This window comes from Armigeres subalbatus, chromosome 2 (assembly GCF_024139115.2).
Source record: "Armigeres subalbatus isolate Guangzhou_Male chromosome 2, GZ_Asu_2, whole genome shotgun sequence".
Lineage (NCBI taxonomy): Eukaryota > Metazoa > Arthropoda > Insecta > Diptera > Culicidae > Armigeres > Armigeres subalbatus.
Window position 1 is genome coordinate 57,676,485 of NC_085140.1, and position 21,612 is coordinate 57,698,096.

The following is a 21,612-nucleotide window of genomic DNA, read 5'->3' on the forward strand; positions in this document are numbered from 1 at the left end:
ATTGCTGCTTTCTGAAGCTGGCTCTTCCACTGCCACCGCGTTAGCGCCTTCTTCTGCCATTTCCTCGAGGGTTTCGATTTCAAGCTCAATAGTTGTTTGATGTTTTTCTTTTCATTTCGCGTTCGAGCAACAGGACAACAACTTTTCAAATGTCTACTTTTTTGATTACGAACGAATAGAACATCTGGAATTCCCGCTTCGATATCCATATAGAGGCCACGTACTCCGGTTAGCATATCAAGGTTGAAAGCTGGCGGAAATCGCTCTCTTACGGCACGTAAAATGTTCCCAAATTTGGATTACACAGATGTCAGGTCAGCATGCGTTATTTCTGGTGGAAGGTCAAATATGCGCACATATCTAGTGTTTCCCGCCCCGGCCATACGAACCATCACTTTATTTCCATAATTGTATTGGGGAATGTAATTGTTCGTTGTTGGCAATAACAAGTTTCATCGCTTCTTCGCTGTTGAAACGTATGAAAACAGACTTCTTATCAGAAACCCTGTATGCCGCTTCCCGCTTCCATCGTCGATAGGTCACCTTTGATGGATTTGATGAAGCTTGCCATGTCTGCAACTGTAAGCTGAACGGCATCTCCAGGAAACACAAAGGCCAGCATATTTTCACAGTGACAGTACTCGACATTTTGACCAGAGAAGAATAAATCGATTCTATACCAAAACGGAACCGAAAAAGAGCTAACGAGTGAACCAAAACGTCTTGAGGTTTTCAGCCCTAGGCGGGCTCACCCTTGGGCTCACCTGTTATCAAGTTATTAGAAAAGCTCAAACAAATGTTTTAGCAGATCAGTTGGGTCCGCAAGTAACTGATCTGTGGCATCTTTTTAAACAGGAACGTGAGATTTTGTAGAGGAAGCAATAGCGCCAGTCATTGTGGATTTATCCTTTCGGTGGACAGGCAGTACGCCCACGTGCGTCCACGCTTGCTTTTCCTGTCTACAGCAGCGTTGAACTTCATTTTCTAGAGCCGAATATCGTCGTCGGCACCTATATTTTGACTGCTTCGGTTCCTGCATGCTTTATTGGCGCTTTGATGTTGCATGAGGAAGAAGAAGAAGAAGAAGAAGCAGACAGATGATAATCGAAAAAATGTCCACGGGAAAGTATACGAAGAAGTTTTTAGAACTCTTCTCAAAAATTCTGAAGGCAATTTGATTAAAAACGGTAAGCAGTACGGGTTTGAACTGTGTATTAAGTGTAATATCACAAAATAAAAATTGGAATAGAAATGTTGTGTTTATTCTACAGTAGTCCAACTCCTGTTTACCGTTTTTAATTAACTTGTTTTAAAATTTTTGAGAAGAGTTTTCAAAAAATTTCTTTTGGTTTCCCGTGGAGATTTTTGCATGCAACATCAAAGCGCCAATCGCTTTTGCTTTACTACGCTCGGGTATCTTTTGCCAGGTTGCACCAGTAACATTAATCCATTCTCTTCAATGGTTTCGATATAGGCATTCTTGATAGTAGTCCACTACTCTTCTTCGATGAACGATCTCTTCACAGCAGGATCAATCCAACACCAAGATCGACGTTTTTTTACATTTTTTTTGTAATTTTTTTATTATGCAACTGTTACATTATCGAAAAATTGAACAAATGTTTCTAGAACAATTCTTATTATTTATTTTATTTATTATTTATTCAGACTAAGGCCGAAGTGGCCTGTGCGGTATATAAGAGTCTTCTCCATTCGGCTCGGTCCATGGCTACACGTCGCCAACCACGCAGTCTACGGAGGGTCCGCAAGTCATCTTCCACCTGATCGATCCACCTTGCCTTCTTGTGCCCGTCGGATCGTTGTCGAGAACCATTTTCACCGGGTTACTGTCCGACATTCTGGCTACGTGCCCGGCCCACCGCAGTCGTCCGATTTTCGCGGTGTGAACGATGGATGGTTCTCCCAACAGCTGATGCAACTCGTGGTTCATTCGCCTCCTCCACGTACCGTCCGCCATCTGCACCCTACCATAGATGGTACGCAGCACTTTCCTTTCGAAAACTCTAATGAGTGTTTTGTAGATTGTCAGTTTGGTACGGCGGCGAACTCTATTCGATCGGAGCATTTTGCGGAGTTCAAAGTACGTACGATTTCCAGCGCATAGTGGCTGAAGTGGCGCATAGTCTCCGAATTTCTCTGCTTTCGGCAGTCACCAGTGAGCCCAAGTACACAAATTCTTCTACCACCTCGATTTCGTCACTACCGATGCAAACTCGAGGTGGGTGGCTCACATTGTCTTTTCTTGAACCTCTTCCTATCATGTACTTCGTCTTCGACGTGTTGATGACTAGTCCGATCCGCTTAGCTTCCCTCTTCAGTCAGATGTAGGCTTCCTCCATCTTCTCAAAGTTACGTGCCATATAATCTATGTCGTCGGCGAAGCCAAATAGCTGGACGGACTTATTGATAATTGTACTCGTGTTAATCCCTGCTCTTCGTATTACCCCTTCCAAAGCGATGTTGAATAGCAGACACGAAAGACCATCACCTTGCCGTAAACCTCTGCGGGTTTCGAAGGGACTCGAGAATGCCCCTGAAACTCGAACTACGCACATCACCCGGTCCATCGTCGCTTTGATCAACCGTATCAGTTTATCCGGAAATCCGTTTTCGTGCATTAGCTGCCATAGCTGGTCCCGATCGATTGTATCATATGCGGATTAATAGATGAAGCGTGGGCAAGTTGTATTCGCGGCATTTCTGCAGTACTTGGCGAATGTCGAACACCTGGTCCGTCCGTGGTGGAGCGTTCGCCCATAAAACCCGGCTTGTACTGCCCCACGAACTCCCTTGCAATTGGTGCTAGTCGACGGCATAAAATTTGGGAGAGTACCTTGTAGGCGGCGTTCTGCAATGTGATTGCGCGGTAGTTGCTACAATCCAGCTTATCGCCCTTTTTGTAGATGGGACACACGACACCTTCCATCCACTCCTGCGGCAAAACTTCCTCCTCCTAGTTGCTCCGTCTCTTCACGGTCTCGATCTTCCTGCTGGCGCTTTTTCCTCCGGAAAATCGAGTTTTGTATGTTTCGCGCCCGTTTATATCGTGCCTCGTTCGCCCTCGTGCAGTGTTGCAGCAATCTCGCCCATGCTGTATTCTTCTCTTCCACTAACTGCTCACATTCGCCGTCATACCAGTCGTTTCTCTGATCCGGGGGCACCGCGCCAAGTGCAGCGATTGCGGTGCTACCAATGGGGAATCGAATATCTCTCCAGCCATCTTCAAGAGACGCCTAGCTGCTCTTCCGTTGGGAGTGCCATTCTTGGGCTAGTCTATCGTCTTGTCTAGAACAATTCTACTATTGAAATTTTACCGAATTTTGCAATGTACTTTACTGCCAATAATACTAATGACACACTGGTGGTATTCGTACCATGGTACAAGTTGTACCACAGGTGTGTCACCTTGTACCATGCTGGTACAACGTGGAAAACCATGGTACAATATGTACTAGGGTACATAACCGTGGTATACCACGGTCCTTGTACCACCAGTGTGTCTTTAGTATAATCGCTTATCTGTTCCATATGAACAGGAAACCTAGAAAAGATGGGACAAATATGCGATTACAGGCAATTTAAGTACGCACTGCACATAATTGTTCATTTAATAGTGGATATTATATATAAATGATTGTAGCGATAAATAAACTGAATTTGCAATAATGCAAGCTTCATCCACAACTGCTCTTTACGACACTATCAATTATAATTACTGAGACTCTTAGATTAATAAATGTAGAATTTGTTGAATGGAAAATGTGAAATTATTCTGTGGAATAATAATGTGAAATGATCACTAATGCAATTTTCCCCCATATGACGAGTAACCCCACTTTCCTCGTCTAACCCCCTTCAACCAGAAGTACCCACCGTACCTTTTATGACGATATCGGGCGGCTTTCCGGCGCGTCCGTTTCCCTGTACAACCGCTGCCGTCACCGCGATCGATGTCGGTATCCCCGCTCCGTCCAGCGCGGTCAGCGTGGTCTGATTATGTAGCAACTTCTCCGCCAGCAGAGTGTTGGTGGCCAGCTGGTGTAACCGATTCTGGTGCTGCTGTTGGTGTTGTTGACTTTGAGCGAGTTGTTGCTGCTGTTGCTGTTGGTGCTGCAACAGCCCCTGAGCCTGCACCAGGAACAACTGCTCCTGCAGGTGGCTTTCGGCGGAGCTTCCGCCATTGGCACCGTTGTTGTGTTGCTGGGCCAACAGGTTGGCTCCATTGGCAAGAAGGGCATCGCTCAGACTAGTGCCGTCGCCTGCGAGGACATTGAGGTGCGAGTTTGCCACGGCAACGGCCGCAGCCGAGGTTAGTAACTGGCTACAACTCTGCAGGAAAATCTGACCGCTGGTCTCCTCGTCCAGCTGCAGGTCGTTGTTGTTTTCCTCCTAAAAATAAGGAAAATTAGAAAAACATATCCATAGAAATGTAAACCAGATGATAGTTACGACTTTAATCTCAGTAACTGGAAAGTCCTGGAAGAACTGTTCCAACTCAAAGGTGTTTTCCGTGAGTTGTCGCAGCAGGTCGTCCGAGTCATTGCACAGGGATTCCTCCAGGTTATTTAGATCACAGCCATTGGCACTACTCGCATCTGACGGTTGATTTTGACCGTTGGCATCCTAATAATGGAGATGAGGTAGATGAAATAGAGGAATATTAGCTTGAATATTAGCATTCGATAGCATTTATTCTATAAGCATCTTATTATTTTATATTCAATTATTTTTTATACTGCGAACTAGGAGTAAAAAAAGTTTGTAGGACTTAAATATCTTTCTTGACCATTGTAACTACTTATATAAGATTTAGCCATTGTAGCCGTGAAACTGATTTTAATCTCAACTCTTCTTAATAATAGTGCTGTCCAATGAGCAACTCGAAGTAGCTCGAAGTTGTTCCCGTCCTGCTCGTTCTTTTTTGTCAACAAATGGGCATGAGCAGGACAGGGAGAAACTTCGAGCTACTTCAAGCTCTCATTGGACAGCATTAATATGTACCTCATTCTTTAAACATCGCTCAAATTAAAAATGATTAAAACGGCATTTAGCACGAGGCTTGAATTATAAAGTGTTACTAACACTAACAAGTGTTTGTCCCTGATACTATAGAACCGGAAACGGATACTCACCTGAAGACATGCTTGTAGGTCGACCATCCGCGCATCGTTGTCCGGGCACCATAGTAGGTCCTCATCGATAAATGGCATCGCCACGATGGCCGAGCCACCACGTAAGCTTGCTAGCGCCAGCGTTTGGCCTTTGGTGCGGTTGCGGTGTCCCTTTGCGACGTTTTTGTTTCAAAGACGCGGATTTTTTTTCGAACAGTTTCCTACCAGTAGTCCGCTATAAAATCACTTCTTTTGTTGAGTGCGTGTACTGAGTAAGGTGCTATAAAAATACAGCGGCTGTATAACAGCTGGTTCGAATATAGGATAATAATTATAGCACTTTTCGCGCAGCGAGTTTGACTGTTGCCATAAAATAGAGATCCCGAACGTTTGAAGCTACTAAACTATGAACACATGCAAATTTCGGTCGTTCCGATTGAAGGTCGAAAGGGAAGGCACTCGTTTTGGTTGATTTTGACTTTCAGTGATAGGACGGTGTTTGAACTTATCTTTCTAACCCATTGGTAAATTTCGTGGTGTAGTGTGGTAGCCTTTGAATATCACAGTTTGTTGCTTTGTTTCGCTTTAGTTATGGTAATTAAACGTTCTCCTTTTTGTCCGATGGTTCCCGGTTCGATTGGCAGAAGTTTCAACTCGGAGACGTTGCTTTTGTGGTTGAGCTGGTCCGATCGGTGGGTTTGCGATGATCATTTTTTGCTGTGCCCTTCTGCAAAATCCTTCGAAAGTAGGAACCAAATTTCACGGACTGTGTGGCACTGCGGATGCTGTATAGTGCCTTTGTTAGGAAGACATTGGCGAGGATGTTCAGTTGACTTTTGTATCTGAACTGAGGTTCCAGTTTTGGTAACTTTTGTTGACGGCAGTGTAGAGAAGAAATCTGCAATTGAAAAAATATTGAATAACGATTAGTAGGTTGAAATTGTTCAGAGCAGTAAGGATAGTTAGAAAATGTATAGGATTAGGGTGCTATGATTTCCATTAAGTCCTCTATAAAAAAATAAATATCCAATCATGTCCAAATGTTTTGTTTTTTTAAATAAGGGTATTCTATATTCCTTTTTTTGTTCTTAAACATTTTATTATACTAATCCAAACCATTGATTTACTGCATAATCAATTTAACAACTTAATTCATTTGCAATAAGACGAGTTAGTACTATCTCATTTGATTCCACCTCTTGATCGGAACTTTACAGATAAGTACTACCTAAACAGTAGCAGTAGGGCCGCCTTCAGTGTCACGTACTAAAGTTTTCGAAAAAAAACTCAAAATAAATTTCCATATCAACTTTATTCATTGCTCTTCTTTTTCTTTCTTGACATCAACACTATTTTCACGCGTCACCAACACTACTTGCTCTCCTCGAATCAGTAACTTTGGCACCTTTCGACTGCACATTACATATTTCCGCCCCGCCGACTGAACGCTTATTTCTGGCACCTGGATGCCCATCTTTCGCAGCACTTCGCTGCAGTCTTGTGGTTCTCCCAACGTACACAGCTTATTCTCCGAGTAGTGATACTTGCGTCGCTTCCATGACTCGTACACGTCCACCAGCGCCATGTTCCAATGTTTGTCAAACGCCTCCACAAATCCGGTCACAAAGCCCCTAACGCCACTTTCCTTGCGAGTATAGACTTTAACCCGGATGCGTTCCCGCATCCAACCCAGCAAAAGCTTTAGCGGGCCATCGGTGTTTTCCAATTTCATTAAAATGTTGCGTTTGAATCGGGCCGGCTTTTCCGCTTTAATCATACCTAAAAATCGAACACTTTATATTAATCAATACATGAGAAAAATTTCCTTAATCCACTTTACTTATTTACCTTGATGTGGCAGAAACCGTCTCTGGGGCATCTCCGTCCAACTCGAACTGGGCATTTGCATTTGGGCCCGCTTGGAATTGGCGGCCCTTTCTTGCTGAATTTGTTTCATCCGCTCGGCGCTATACTGCTGGTCGAAGCCGCCTAACTGTTTGAAGCACGACTCAAACTGACCAACATTGTCGTGTAGTTTTGCTTCCGGAACTGGGACAGCTCGCGTTGCCTTGCGTGAATAGAGAACCCTCAGCGGTTTGAAACAGTTTGAAGTGGGATCCAGCATGGTCGGACTGCCTTCCGAACTGCTATCGCTGCCACTGTGACTGGGGGTGCTTGATTCTTCACTATCACTCATTTTGATTAATAATTTGTTTAATGGATATAAAGCAGTTTAATGAAAAATCGGAAAAACAAAACCAGCTAGTTTGATTACAACAAACATAAACAAAAACAAAACAAAAATACGTTTGACGTTTTCCGATTCGATTTCGAAGCCGTTCCCAGGAGAAACTCTCACAGCGTTCCTTATTAGTTTCAGTTTCTCACAGCCAGTGGCGCTGTTGTGTAATATTTTCCAGGGTTGAAACACGTTGGAATATTGGAAAATAAATAACAATTTATTATTTGAATTTTATTGATTGCGCGTTTCACGACTAGAGGCGCTATCGTCGTAATCCTTCGAGTTTGACATTTCACTCTAGCGCCTTCTGGTGACAATGTCATACGAATGTCGTGTAACATGCTCGCAAGATGGTGGTAGAGAAGTTGAGTGATGGATTTTTAGAAAAATGTTCAAGCTGTTACGTCTGTTTGTCTGTGATTTAACTGTTTTTAATTTGAACCCCGTTGGTTTGAACATCAAATTAAAAAGTCATTTTTCACGTGGATTGACGAAAAGAAAAATGGAACATCGTGAAAAAATCAAAACAAAACAGCAAAGTGAGCAGCCAGAAACAAATGGTCTAGTTGGTACCGTATTATGTATTATTATTTTTCAGACAAGACCAGAATGGCCTGTGCAGTAAATAAATAAGTCGACATTGTTGTTTCAAAAGGGCGAAAGTCGCAAACGTAAACATTGACTTCTGCTGATTTCCACTTCCGTTGGATAGAAGGCGCGGAGCGCCACCAGTTTCAAGTGGATGTTGGCTGGGAGCGGTCCTAGTTGTTGAGGAATTTTCAGGAAAAGGCATTGTTTACGTTTGCGACATTGGTCCTTATGAAGAAACCTTCTCCATTCAACTCGGCTGCAAGCTAACCACGCAGTTTACGGAGGGTCCGCAAATCGTCCTCCAACTGACCTTTCTCGCTGCGCACCTCGCCTTCTTGTGCCCCAGTCGAATAGTTGTCGAGAACCATTTTCACCGGGTTATTGTCCGATATTTTGACTACGTGTCCAGTCCACCACGTGGTTCATTCGCCTCCTCCACGTACTGTCCGTCATCTGCACCCTATTTACCATAGATGGTACGCAGCACATTCCTTTCCAAAACTCCCAGTGCGCATTGATCCTCCAAGAGCATTGTCCAGGTTTCGTGTCCGTAGAGGACTACCAGTCTAATGAGCGTTTTGTATAGATAATCAGTTTGGTACGGGGCGGCGAACTCTATTAAATCGGAGCGTTTTGCGGAGCCAAAGTAAGTACGATTTCCTTCCATGATGCGTATACGAATTTCTCAGCTGGCATCATTATCGGAGGTCACCAGCCCAAGTACACGAATTTTTCAACCACCTCGATTTCGTCGCGAGTTGGATTCGGGAAGGGATTCGAAAATGTCCCAGAAACTAGAACTACGCACATCACCCGATTCATCGTAGGTGATCAACCGTATTAGCTGCCATATAGCTGGTCCCGATCGATTGTAGCGTTTAAGTCGATGATTTTTTTGAATTCGTTCTGCAATACCTGACGTACGGTGAACCAGGTGGTGGAGCGTTCGCCCATGAATCCCGCCTGGAACTGCTCTTGCATTGACATTAGCCGACGGCACGAATTTTGGGAGAGTACCTTGTAGCCAGCATTCAGCAATATGATTGCACGGTAGTGGAACATACGACGCCTTCCATCCACTCCTGCGGCAAAATCTCCTCCTCCCAAATTTTAGTAATCACCTAGTGCAGCGCTCTAGCCAGTGCATCACAACCGTGTTTAAATAACTCTCCAGGTCGTTATGGTCAATCCCAAGGGCTTTGTTGTTTTTCAGCAAGCTAATCTCCTGGATTTCCTGGAGATCCGACGCTGTCTTGCGCGTGTGCTCCCAGGCTCTTCACCATTCCGCCCTGTTTTCCTGCCATATCGCCATTCAGGTGCTCTCCGTAGTGCTACCACCACCTTTGGATCACATCAAGCTCGACTCCCATTTATGTCTTTACACATGTCAGACTCAGTTGCTCCGTCTCTTCAGGGTCTTGATCTTTCTGCTGGCACCTCTTCCTTCGGAAAATCGAGTTTTGTCTGTTCCACGCACGCTTATATCGTGCCTAGTTCGCTCTCGTGCGGTGTTCAAGCAATCTCGCCCATGCTGCATTTTTCTCCTCCACTAACTGCTCACATTCGCTGTTATACCAGTCGTTTCTCTGATCCAGGGGCTCCGTGTCAAGTGCAGAGGCTATGTTGCTACCAATGGCGGATCGAATATCTCTCCAGCCATTTTCAAGAGAAGCTGCGTCAAGCTGCTTTTCCGTTGGAAGTTTACCGTCTTGTAGCCGCCCAATGTTTGGCCGCGGCGGACAACTCCGACGCGTGTTGTGCACCGTCAAGAGTTTTGAGTGCAGACATACTGTAACGAGGTAGTGGTCGGATTCAATATTCACACTGCGGTAGGTGTGGACTTTCGTGGTCTCGGAGAAAAATTTACCGTCAATTAGAACGTGGTCGATTTGGATTTACTTGGATTTCTTGGGTAGATGATGTGGATATTTTTGAAGTTTATGCATCGTTTTCCGTTGTCGTTCGATACGGTATGCAGACTGTCCGGTCCGACCACCGGACCGTACATTTCCTCCTTTCCTATCATATCACCGATGACGATTTTGACGTCCCGCAGTGGGCACCCATCATGTCTGCTGTACCTGTGCATAGAACGCTTTTTTCTCGTCGTCGGGTCGCTTTTCGTGTGGGCAGTGCACGTTGATGATGCTATAGTTGAAGAAACGGCCTTTTATCCTCAGCTTGTGCATGCTTGCGGTAATTGGCTGCCACCCAATCACGCGGCAGCGCATCTTGCCCAGCACTATGACGCCGGTTCCCAGCTCGTTGCTGGTGCCATAGCTTTGGTAGAAGGTAGCCGCTCGATGCCCGCTTCTCTGTTCATATTAGCACAGACAAACAGACGTAACAGCTTGAACATTTTTCTAAAAATCCATCGCTCAACTTCTCTACCACCATCTTGCGAGCATGTCACACGAAACAATGTTTCGTATGACATTGTCACCAGAAGGCGCTAGAGTGAAATGTCAAACTCGAAGGATTACGACGATAGCGCCTCTAGTTGTGAAACGCGCAATCAAAAAAATTCAAATTTATCGTTGAATCATGGTCGAAGATAATTTCTTTAGTGTTACGTCTATTTGTCTGTGATATTAGTTTTGAGTTTTAGCACAGAGAACAGACATGGATGCTCGAACAAAATTTCGCTTAAAACGTGTGTAAAGATTTGAATCGCACCTCAGCGCCGCCAACGCAGGCTGCCCGACATAAAAACTCAATCTCACTAAGCGATGGCGTTGGCATACACTACAAAAACAATGTAGTGCTGCCACCTAGGAGCGAGCCTAGGAGCAATTGAGAATGAACTCGGGAATGAACACTAGCGCTAAAAAGCAAAACACGGCAAATTTCAACCATATTTATCAGCACACTAGCACCGCGAAACGGAGGCATAACGACATACTTCAAAATGACCAGTACAAACTTTTACCACAGACAAACAGACATAACACTCGTCAAATTTCCATCGTTCACTGATTTACTGGTCAGTTCAAATAATCATTAGTTGGCCAATCGGTTACTAGTGGCGCGCGCATCGGATTTGCTCGAGTTTGACATTTGCTCACTACCGCCATCTGGTTCGTGATTTGCCCAACTAACTGAAATTAACAGATGTCGTTAGTGTTTAAACGACGATGAATTTGATGAGTGAATGTTCAATGTGTTATGTCTGTTTGTCAGTGCTTTTACACAACCACGCGAATGAAGATGAACGTCTTTTCTCTGTGGTTTTAGTATTTTAAGATCATGAATGAAGATTGGTTGCATGTCGGACTTTATTTTTGCTACAAGAAAGGGATTATAATGTTATATTCAGATATGAAAACAAGACAACAGGCGATTTAATGTTTATCTGGCTGTTTTCTTGTTTTTCATTAGCTTACTTTTGTACCAAATGTTTTAGGTGGCAAGGCTGAAACGGTTCAAGATCGGTTGGATTCGATTCTGGTTTCCTTCGACTGACTTCACTTTAGCGCCAAGCAGACGATTAAATCGTTTGCTTGTGAAGCAGCAATATTTGTATGCCCGGCGAGACTCAGGGCGAGTCCATCAAAACACGCGGAAATAACGAAAGCGAGTCCGACCTATCCGACCACAATTTTCAACCCAACGGCAAAGGACGCAAAATCCCTCCAAAATACCCAAAAATCCACTAATCCCACCAATCAAAAAACTTCCTTCCTCTAAAGTGATTAAGCAAACATTCAATTCACAGGTGTATTGTCAAGTTCTCAAATCCTCTAGCTTCTACTTAACAGATTCCAATTGGAATTTCTGCGCACGGCCGTGCTTCTAGGCTTGGTCCCTTTCGCTTTCTACTCTACTGTTTACATATAGTATAGATAGATCTGACCTTGAATCATGCTCGCTCAGCTCGAGCTCAGGTTGGTCCAACGATGGATGCGGTGAAGGCGTAGCGGAGCAGTTTCGGCGGAGTACGCCGCCGATGCGACGATGGCTCGCTGATAAGTACGCCGCCGGTGTGACGACAGATGGTGGTGTGAGTGGCGAGTTCGCCGCCGGTGCGACGAAGGCGATCAAGCTGTGTGCGTGTGCGACGAAAGCTGTTTCTTGCCGTCGGAGCGACGAATGCTGTGTGTTGGCGAACGAATCGTGTCGCCGGAGCGACGATGGCTGTCCGTGTGGTCGTGGGTGCGATGTCAGTGCGCCGAAGGGTATTCGCGCGGTAGTGTGTGTGCTTCGCACGATGGCCAACGTGGCGGTGCTCGTCGACTGGAGATCACCCAGCGATGCTGTGGGTGGTTCGCTTGAGCTGTAGTGTGCGCCGACCCTACCTAGTGCCGATCGTTTGGACGTCGATCTGCCAGCTGTCTCGAGGCCAACGAGAAAGGAGAATGCGTCCGGTTGTTGGCTACCGAAAAGCGATTCTCGGGAGATGTGGTGTTCTCCCTGGCCCGTAGGTGCGACGATGAACCACTGGCCCGACGATGAGGCCTAAAGCCTACAAACCGCCAAGGCTTCTGGATTCACCCAGAGGATCCGGAATGGTCGAATCCTCCTACACCTACCTCCGGTTCTAGAACCCGGCAGGAACACCTTCGCGTGAAGGATTTAGATTCCTTCACGAAACAAAAAAGAAGACACACACGTATCGATTAGCACCAAATACACAATATAGACGGCACAAAATTCTCCCTCCGAATCAGTTTTTCACGAGCTTACCTGAGCCTCGAGCAGCAGATTCTGAATTTAGCTGGTTTGGCGACAGCTTTAATCTATTCTAAGATCTAGAAAAGTGACACAAATCCTAATTAAACTACATCATCATCATGGCGGATTTACCAACTCACTTTGGAAATCTTCGTTTCCACTCACTGGGCCTACTATTTTTCCACGTTTTTTTAAAATAATTTTCCGAATAATTACTAGAATAATTAAAAAGCAATTCTACAATTTTAGGCTAATCGTTCGATCTGAGCCTAACTCACATAACTTTTCAATCAGCTAACAGTCACTTTTCAACTTTCTATACTTCCACAAACTTTTGGGACCACGTCCGCTTTTAATCACTGATCGAATCGGAAAGACTTTTGATTGGGTTTCTTACTTCTTAGTTAGCTTTATTCTATTATAATGATTCAAACAATTGCCGTTAAAATTGAACTCATGAGTAAAACAAATAATTTAATATCGTGAGTGGGCATAAAAATTGTATCGGGATAAGGTAATAGAATAATTTGGCTATCCACCGCGAGAAGGCGCGAATGTCATAAAACGGCAGAATATGGCTGCGATCTGTAGCTTCTGATTTGAATCAATCTTACTTCAGACGGAAAGGTTGATCAATCGAACTGAAACAGAATATTTTGTCTAATCTTGTAACATAGTTACAAGGCTAAGCAACTTTTGTTTACTTTTCGTATGAATAAATATTTCTCTTTTAGAACACAAATTATTACTTCAGAAAAAACGTTTTTATTCAGGCGATGCGCAGTGTTTTTAATTTGTAACAGAACAAAATATCCAAAATATTAAGCAGATGCGAAGTTTGAAATACACCCAGGTTTTTTTTTACACGGTTGGAATTCATTGATTTCTCGGCTAACTTGAATTTTCACAGCTTTTTAAATACCCCCTGAATTTTCTTTGATTTTTTGTGAATTTTTTCGTGGGGTTAACTCATTGTTTCATTGATGCTGAAGGTCTTAAACGACTAAAACCAAACCGTGTAAAAAAACCTGGGTGTAACAAAATACAAGACAAATCCTGTTGACCTATTGTAGAATAAATAGATTATTCGCACTGTAAATGGAAGAATATCGCATAGTTATAGCCATTGCTCTTCTTCATGCGGGAGATATAATTTTCATAATTTAAAATACACGTTTGGTACAATACTTTTTAACAACGAAATCAAACTGCATCTGATTCAGATCCATATGATATATGAATGACGAAGTTATTTTTCACTAGACAACCATCTAAAAACAATTAAAATAGCTTTATCGAAAATGTTGTTCAAATATGTCCCACTTGCCCCATGTATGTTAAAACTCAAGGGCAAATGAAAATTGCAGATCTTGGCTTTAATTAAAAATTTTAAATCTTTTTCGCTGTCACGCAATTATTCAATTGCTCAAAATATTCACTTTTCACATCAATGATGAATTTGGAAACGACTATTTAGTTGGAAACCCATTGAATTAAAATAAAAGTTATACACTGCGACTAGTTTCTATGCTGATAAATATGGGTGTGCTGATAAATATGGGTAAAATTTGCCGTGTTTTACTTTTTAGCGCTAGTGTTCATTCCGAATTGCTCCTAGGCTCGCTCCTAGGTGGCTGCACTACATTGTTTATGAAGTGTATGCCAACGCCATCACTTAGTGGAATTGAGTTTTTATGTCGGGCAGCCTGCGTTGGCGGCGCTGAGGTGCGATTTAAATCTTTACACACGTTTTTAACGAAATTTTGTTCGATCATCCATGTCTGTTCTCTGTGGCTGAGGTGCGTTTGAATCTTTACACACGTTTTAAACGAAATTTTGTTCGAAATTATGTTCTCTGTGGTTCTATTTTCCGGTCGTTAAATCAAGACTTTGTAGCGGAACTGGTGTGAATGCTGGCATTATCTTGTTGAAACACGATTTTTTTGCGACGGTACTTAGCTTTAAACGGAATTAAGCAGCTGTTTAGAACCTCAATATAATCCGTCGAGTTCATCTTACAAGATGTGAATGTCAAATTAGGCTTTCCTGTAGCACAAAATCCCAGCCAAACCATTAGAGATCCTCCCCCAAAATTACGTCTGGAGAAGTACTCTGGTTCCTTCCGAAGATCTCGCCAATAGCCGGTAAATCCATCGGGACCATCTAAATTGAATTTCTTTTCATCGGAAAAAATAACCTAGAGTTTAAAAACGAACATTAAAATAATTTAAAAATAAACAAAATATAGTTGGGCTCATTAGTTTAAAAAAAATGAATTTCACAAAGATTTTACCGTGTCCCACTGGCGTGCCATGTTGAGTCTGGCGAATTCTATTCGTTTCTGTTTATGCACAGGGGTCAGATTTGGTGCCTTGTTCATTTTTGCCCGAATAATGTTGGGACTGGTCTGCAAAGCCTTCCGAACTGTTTCTTTACAGACTGGCAAATTGAGAGTGGACTTGATTTTAGAGAGTGATATGGTGGAATTTGAGGCCAACTTCACAATGCTTCGCTTATCCCTCGGTGACAGCTTCGATTTTTTCGGCTTCCGTTTGGTCGTAGCGTATTTTTCTGGATCTTTCAAATAATTTCGTACGACTTTATCCGATCGACTGAGTCTACGCCCAATTTCTCGAACTGAAACACCTTCCTGTTTATAAGCTTCAATCATTCCCTTCTCTTTCTCACTTAAAAAACTTTCCTCTTTTCAAGCAATTTTAATGGATTAAACTTTATCGAATTGAACCAACCAAGGCAAATACTCTGTGCGCGGCTATAGAAAATGGACGCTCAAATTTTTGAAAACACGTTAAGTTAACAAATGTTACACAGACACTATCAAAGTACAGTATGCAAAACATATGTTTCACTAATACAAACAGACACACACCGTTACATCCATTGATTGTATCGTGAACATCGCAAGGTGTGTGAAATTAGGGGTGCGGCTATAGAAACTAGCCGCAGTGTAGATTTTCCCGGTAGTTTAAAGTTATGATCAACAATAGGATTAGTATGGTACCTCAAATAGTTTTGACTTCAAATATTTTTCTGTCGGGTGAATTCGTTTATAGATCTGCTTCATCTTCCTAGAACATTGTTACCATTAAAAACGTTCATCGACTCATCTGCAGTCATAGTACCCACTTACCCCGTATTTTCACTTGCCCGGGGTACCTTAATTATAATTTATATACATTATTCAGATTCAATAGATATAAATTTAGTATCCAATAACTTTTAGGCCATCCCGATGTACCCATTGAACTAAGATTTGTAGCAAAAGAGCTCTTGTGGGAGTCTGCTTCTGATTTTCTCAGAAGGCGTATAATCATTTCAACAGGCTTGTGTTAACAGAGTAACAGCAACATCTCCAGTAAAAAGTAGGAATCCCTTGCTTCATATTTCTCAAGAAAATATCCATTATTACAGCATAAATTTATAAAAGTCAATAATGACTCAATATGAAGAATAAAGCACAGAAAACAGACATTCGTCTTAAATCGTGCCGTTGTGTAAAATTTTGTACTCGTCGTTTTGAAGTATGTCGTTATGCCCACGTTGCGCAGTGCTAGTGTACTGATAGTAACACGTAGTGTAAGACAACGCCATCTGTTGGTGAGATTGAGTTTGTATGTCGGGTAGTCTGCATTGGCAGCGCTGAGGAGTTTAACACACGTTTTCAACAAAACTTTGTACACAGAGAACAGACGTTCATCTTCATTCGCGTGGTTGTGTAAAAGCACAGACAAACAGACATAACACATTGAACATTCACTCATCAAATTCATCGTCATTTAAACACTAACGACATCTGTTAATTTCAGTTAGTTGGGCAAATCACAAACCAGATGGCGGTAATGAGCAAATGTCAAACTCGAACAAATCCGATGCGCGCGCCACTAGTGACCGATTGGCCAACTAATGATTATTTGAACTGACCAGTAAATCAGTGAACGATGGAAATTTGACGAGTGTTATGTCTGTTTGTCTGTGGTAAAAGTTTGTACTGGTAATTTTTAAGTATGTCCACAGACAAACAGACATAACACTCGTCGAATTTCCATCGTTCACTGATTAACTGGTGAATTCAAATAATCATTAGTTGGCCAATCGATCACTCGTGGCGCGCGCATCGTTTTTGCTCGAGTTTGACGTTTGCTCACTACCGCCATCTGGTTCGTGATTTGCCCAACTAACTTAAATCAACAGATGTCGTTAGTGTTTGAACGACGTTGAATTTGATGAGTAAATGTTCAATGTGTTATGGCTGTTTGTCTGTGGTATGTCGTTATGCCTCCGTTTCGCGGTGCTAGTGTGCTGATAAATATGGTTGAAATTTGCCGTGTTTTGCTTTTTAGCGCTAGTGTTCCAAATTGCTCCTAGGCTCGCTCCTAGGTGGCAGCACTACATTGTTTTTGTAGTGTATGCCAACGCCATCGCTTAGTGAGATTGAGTTTTTATGTCGGGCAGCCTGCGTTGGCAGCGCTGAGGTGCGATTCAAATCTTTACACACGTTTTAAGCGAAATTTTGTTCGAACATCCATATCTGTTCTCTGTGCTTTGTATGAGCTTCCATGCCTGTTCTCTGTGAATAAAGTATAAACACCAAAATTTCGCTAAATTCCTATGCATTTGAAAGAATAGCGTAACAACCATGTATGATGATGATGATGATGATGGTCCCGCCACATACCCCTACCAAGGTTTGAGCTAGACGATTTATCTTTGAGATAATAAATTGAATTTGATATAACAATTCAACCAGATTTGAAAAAAAAAAACTAAAACGATATGCTTACCATCACAGATATGAATTACATAACTTTCCATTACTAGGTATCCAGAAAAAAATGTAAATTAAGAAAAAACTATTGATTTCATTTACTAAAACGGTGGAGCTTCTGATACCTCTCGAGGCAGTTTCACAGAATTTCCCGAGAAAATTCTAAATAATATTCCGCGTAAATCAGAGAATTTCCTGTAGGAATTCCAAAGATTATTTTGAAAAAAATATTGCGAAGAATTTCCCGAGGAAATTTCAAAGAACTCTTCGAGGAAATTTAAAACAAAAATTGCGAGGAAATCCCTACTAAATTCCAAAACAAATTCCAGCGTGAATTTTGGGAAAGGAAATTTGAAAGAATTTATTGAGAAAACTCCAAATCATTTCTCGAAGGAATTCCAAAAACTTTCCCAAAGAAATTCCAAAGATTATCCCGAGGAAATTTCACAGAACATCCCGATAAAATTACAAAGATTGTCTCAAAGAAGATTCGAAGAATTTCCAGAGAAAATTATAAAAAATTGCCCGAGAATTTCCTGAGAAAATTTCAAAGAATATAATTTCAACAAGTGCTATAGTTTTGTTTTCATGGCTTGTTATGATTCGAAGAGATTTTTGCCTCTCTTTTATCGTTGTTCGTTATCTATCCCTGTCGGTAATACATCTTTTTGAAGGGAAACATTCATCACAGCTGCTTTAGAAAAGTGTATCGAGCACATTTTAGTTTAGTGAATATCACTTTTACTTAGTTTTACTTAGGTCTATAACCACACGATTGAACAAAACTTTTTTGAATAATATTTGCATGGGGCACCCGTTTTCGAATAGTGGCTTGCGATTTTGTTTCGTTGCAGCACGTTAGTTTAGGAGAAAATAGAATAGGGGAAGTGCACCGGTTTTGGCCAACTTAGTGCCTAATTTGGCCAACCCTGAAAAATACATATTTTTCCAAAATAATCGATCAGTTGAAAGCAGCGTTGAAGCGTGAGGGATATATCTCTTGTTAGAACTAATAAAACCCTTGCGAATTGCTTTTTTTTTTATTTATTCGCAAAATTGGCCAAAATAGGAACATGGCCAAAACCGGTACAGTTCCCATATTAAAATATTCCTAACGATAACCCAACGAAAACTACCCGATTATATTAATCCTGCGACAAGCAAGTATTGAAAACTTGAAGTATGAAATCCATTACCAAGCGTCAAATTTACATTGCCATACGTAAAAACCCCAACAAGTTTAACCTTCAATTCAATTAGTAAATAGATATAACGAGGGACAATACCCTTTCCAGTTTACAGTCGTCATTGACGCGGACGGACAGCGTTAACGACCTTCGACAGCAAACAAGATTTTACTTCGACGGATTAAAACTGTCTACGACTTTCTTTCTACTTGTTTCTATTAGTTTTTAAATACCCACTATCACACATGCTTGCAAAAATCATTCATCAACATTTGGGAAAGAATGCATATCGATTTTTTAAATTTCTCGTTTAGGTTCAGTGGAAAAACAAACGAAAAAGAGCTGCATGGAACCTGTTGCCATAATCGAAGGTGTCGTGGGATATGTGAACCAATAATGACTGCAAATCTCAATGATAATGTTAAATGTATTATTTTTTCAAGGTTTTTAAGCAAGAAGTGAAAGTAGCAATCAACTTCATAAGAAGCTTTGTTCGGATCATTTAATCACTTCTTTTGAAAAAGCTCAGCACAGTTTGCCGTGCAAAGCTGATTGGATATTAAGTCATTCAACTAACGAATTCCATTTAAAGACCCCAGCTCAAAACAATCCCGATTCACATTCTGAACGGCGCATTAAACCCAACCCGTGTCGTCGTCTGCTCTGCCCATCCATCACCCAGTCCTGCCCATGATTGGACATTGCCGCACCGCTATTTTCCGCGTATCCATCTCACATAATACCCATCAGCGAACATCCCCCATGCACCGAAGATTAGCTGCTGCTGCTGGTGCAATCGAATCACTTTCACTGACAGCGACAAGCATCACTTTGCACCCGGTTAACACATAAATGCAATGCAGTGCAACTATGCGGAGATCGATTCCTCGCTTCCTGCAGTTCACCCTTTGCGATGCTACCCCGCTGCTCGTAGTGCACTGGTAGTGGGGCTTGCTCGACGCGGACGGCATTGACTCGAATGCAATTTTTGCTTCCTTCCTCGGTGTCTGTCTGCCTGCCTGCGTCTCCCAACGTTGACTCCTAATGGTAGGTATAGTGTAGTGAACACACCACATACAGTAGCTAGTTGAAGCTGCTATTTGGTCAGCAGAAGTGCAACTACCTTGGGCGCAACAAAAAAGGAACACAACAACATATCCGAGTGTGCGATCTTGACCATTAGCTTCCAAGTGCATCAGCACGGGCATTTTTTCCGTAAAATATCTATCAAACGTCAGACAAAGTGTACGGAATTTTATATAGAGTAATAAAAACTTTTTTTTTCTTCGTATTGTGCATTGCCGTTATGGCATCTATCAATCTCATTTCATTTCATCACTATATTTTGTCCTTGAACACTGCGTTTTTCAAAATATGGTTTGCGAATAACTGTTTTTTTTTTCATAGTGAAAATTTTGTGTTGAAAATGTTATACATTCAAAAGCAGTTTCTCAAGCTAAATAATACCTACATTTATGAAGCCAAGCTATTTACGGGTGATGTAGTTTCAATGACATGCCCGAATAGAAAATACAATAGAATTACATTAAAATATCATAAAATTACAATACATTTTATTGATTAACATTCAATTCTATTGTTCTTCTATTGTACCAATTAAATTGCCTTATTGTTGTTCCAATAAACTCACAATAAAATCTATTGACAGAAAAATGTTGACAATAGAATAACAATAAATTTTATTGTAATGGCAAAAATTTGTTCGAGAAAAAACGATTTTTTTTATTGTTACGGTAACTAACAAGCCCTATTTTTATTGTAAAACTGCCATTTACAATAGGATTTATGGTGGGAAACAATATTCTCAATTGTTATTCTATTGTGAGCAACAATAGAGATTATTGTAATTACAATAAAATTTATCGTATTATTACAATAATTTCTATTGTAATTCTATTGGACTTTTTTATTCGGGTGGGCATTAGCCACAATTTATTTTGGCAGCCTCCGCGATTGTCATAAATAGCGGAGTTACACAGGGAACCAATGGAGTAGATATGGAATAAGCACAAAATCTTCAATGATATTGTTCCGAAAGCTCCACTTTTGCAGGGCCAATAACGGCGCTGGCCGCGTCCTTACAGCAATCAGGGAAGGGATGGAATATTTTCCAAAAGACACTACACGTTCATGCTTCCCGTAAGCATTTTGGTCTTCGAAGCAAGCACCATACTGGACAACGGATCAGTGTGCAACGTCCATTAGTTCTACAGAATGCTTTTTTCTTAATAAAAGTTTTGCGACTAAGGTTGGAATCGAGCCAACACTCTACAGCACAGTGATATTGAATGCCTGTCCGCTCCAGCCTCACTGCTACGAATCCCATGATAATGTATCATCTACAGTGAACTCTCCCTAACTCGATGATCTGTAACTCGATATTTTCCTTACATTCAATGAAATTAAAAGTCCCTTTAAAGAATCTAGCATATTGCGTTCGCTCCGTAAGTCGATATCTCCCTTATTCGATATTTATAAGTCGAAATAATTTTCCAATGAATTTTCACCTCACTCGATGTTGTCAGAAACAGTTACCTACCCGTATACCTGGTAGGCTACAGCGTCGATACACCTATGCCTGGCGTATTAGATTTCCATAATCGACGGTCTTGGGCGATGTTCCTCTAGTTCCTCCAGTTTCCACGAAGTCGCCGACCCCTATTTGGTTCTCTGTTGAATATTGTTTTCTTTATTCTTTCTTGCGACATTCCCACTAAGTGACCAGCCCACTGGAGTCTGCCGTATTTTATACGATTTAAAATATTTTCCTCTTTGTATACCTGATATAGCTCATGATTCATGCGTCTGCGTTTCGTTTCGCTCGGAAACCCCGAAAGCTCTCCGGTCTAACTCTTTTAATGTCCATTCCTCATGTCCATGAAGGGCCTCTGGTAGAATCAGAGTTTTATATAGAGCAAATTTCTAAGCTGGTTACGTTATCCGTAGAAGGCCCTATTCGCAGCAGCAATACGTCTTTTCACT

At 41.8% G+C, this 21,612-nt stretch overlaps 2 protein-coding genes across 4 annotated transcripts in view; both read right to left on the reverse strand.

Moving 5' to 3' along the window:
* The window catches only part of LOC134208685 (ecdysone-induced protein 74EF-like), a 717,955-nt gene that overhangs the window by 486,737 nt on the left and 209,606 nt on the right, over window positions 1-21,612 (reverse strand). For all 3 annotated transcript variants that reach the window (XM_062684484.1, XM_062684485.1, XM_062684486.1), the window contains exons 3-5: window positions 5,154-6,030; window positions 4,471-4,644; window positions 3,900-4,410 (exon numbers count right to left, since the gene is read on the reverse strand). In XM_062684484.1, the coding sequence (XP_062540468.1) occupies window positions 3,900-4,410; window positions 4,471-4,644; window positions 5,154-5,231 (763 nt within the window). In that variant the 5' untranslated portion in view covers window positions 5,232-6,030. The remainder of the gene's footprint in view (window positions 1-3,899; window positions 4,411-4,470; window positions 4,645-5,153; window positions 6,031-21,612) is intronic.
* On the reverse strand, window positions 6,426-7,423 carry LOC134214417 (U7 snRNA-associated Sm-like protein LSm11). The gene is made up of 2 exons (XM_062693794.1): window positions 6,981-7,423; window positions 6,426-6,911 (listed from the first exon to the last, which is right to left on the reverse strand). Exons 1-2 carry the CDS (start codon window positions 7,327-7,329, stop codon window positions 6,448-6,450), a joined length of 813 nt encoding a protein of 270 aa, XP_062549778.1. The 5' UTR covers window positions 7,330-7,423; the 3' UTR covers window positions 6,426-6,447.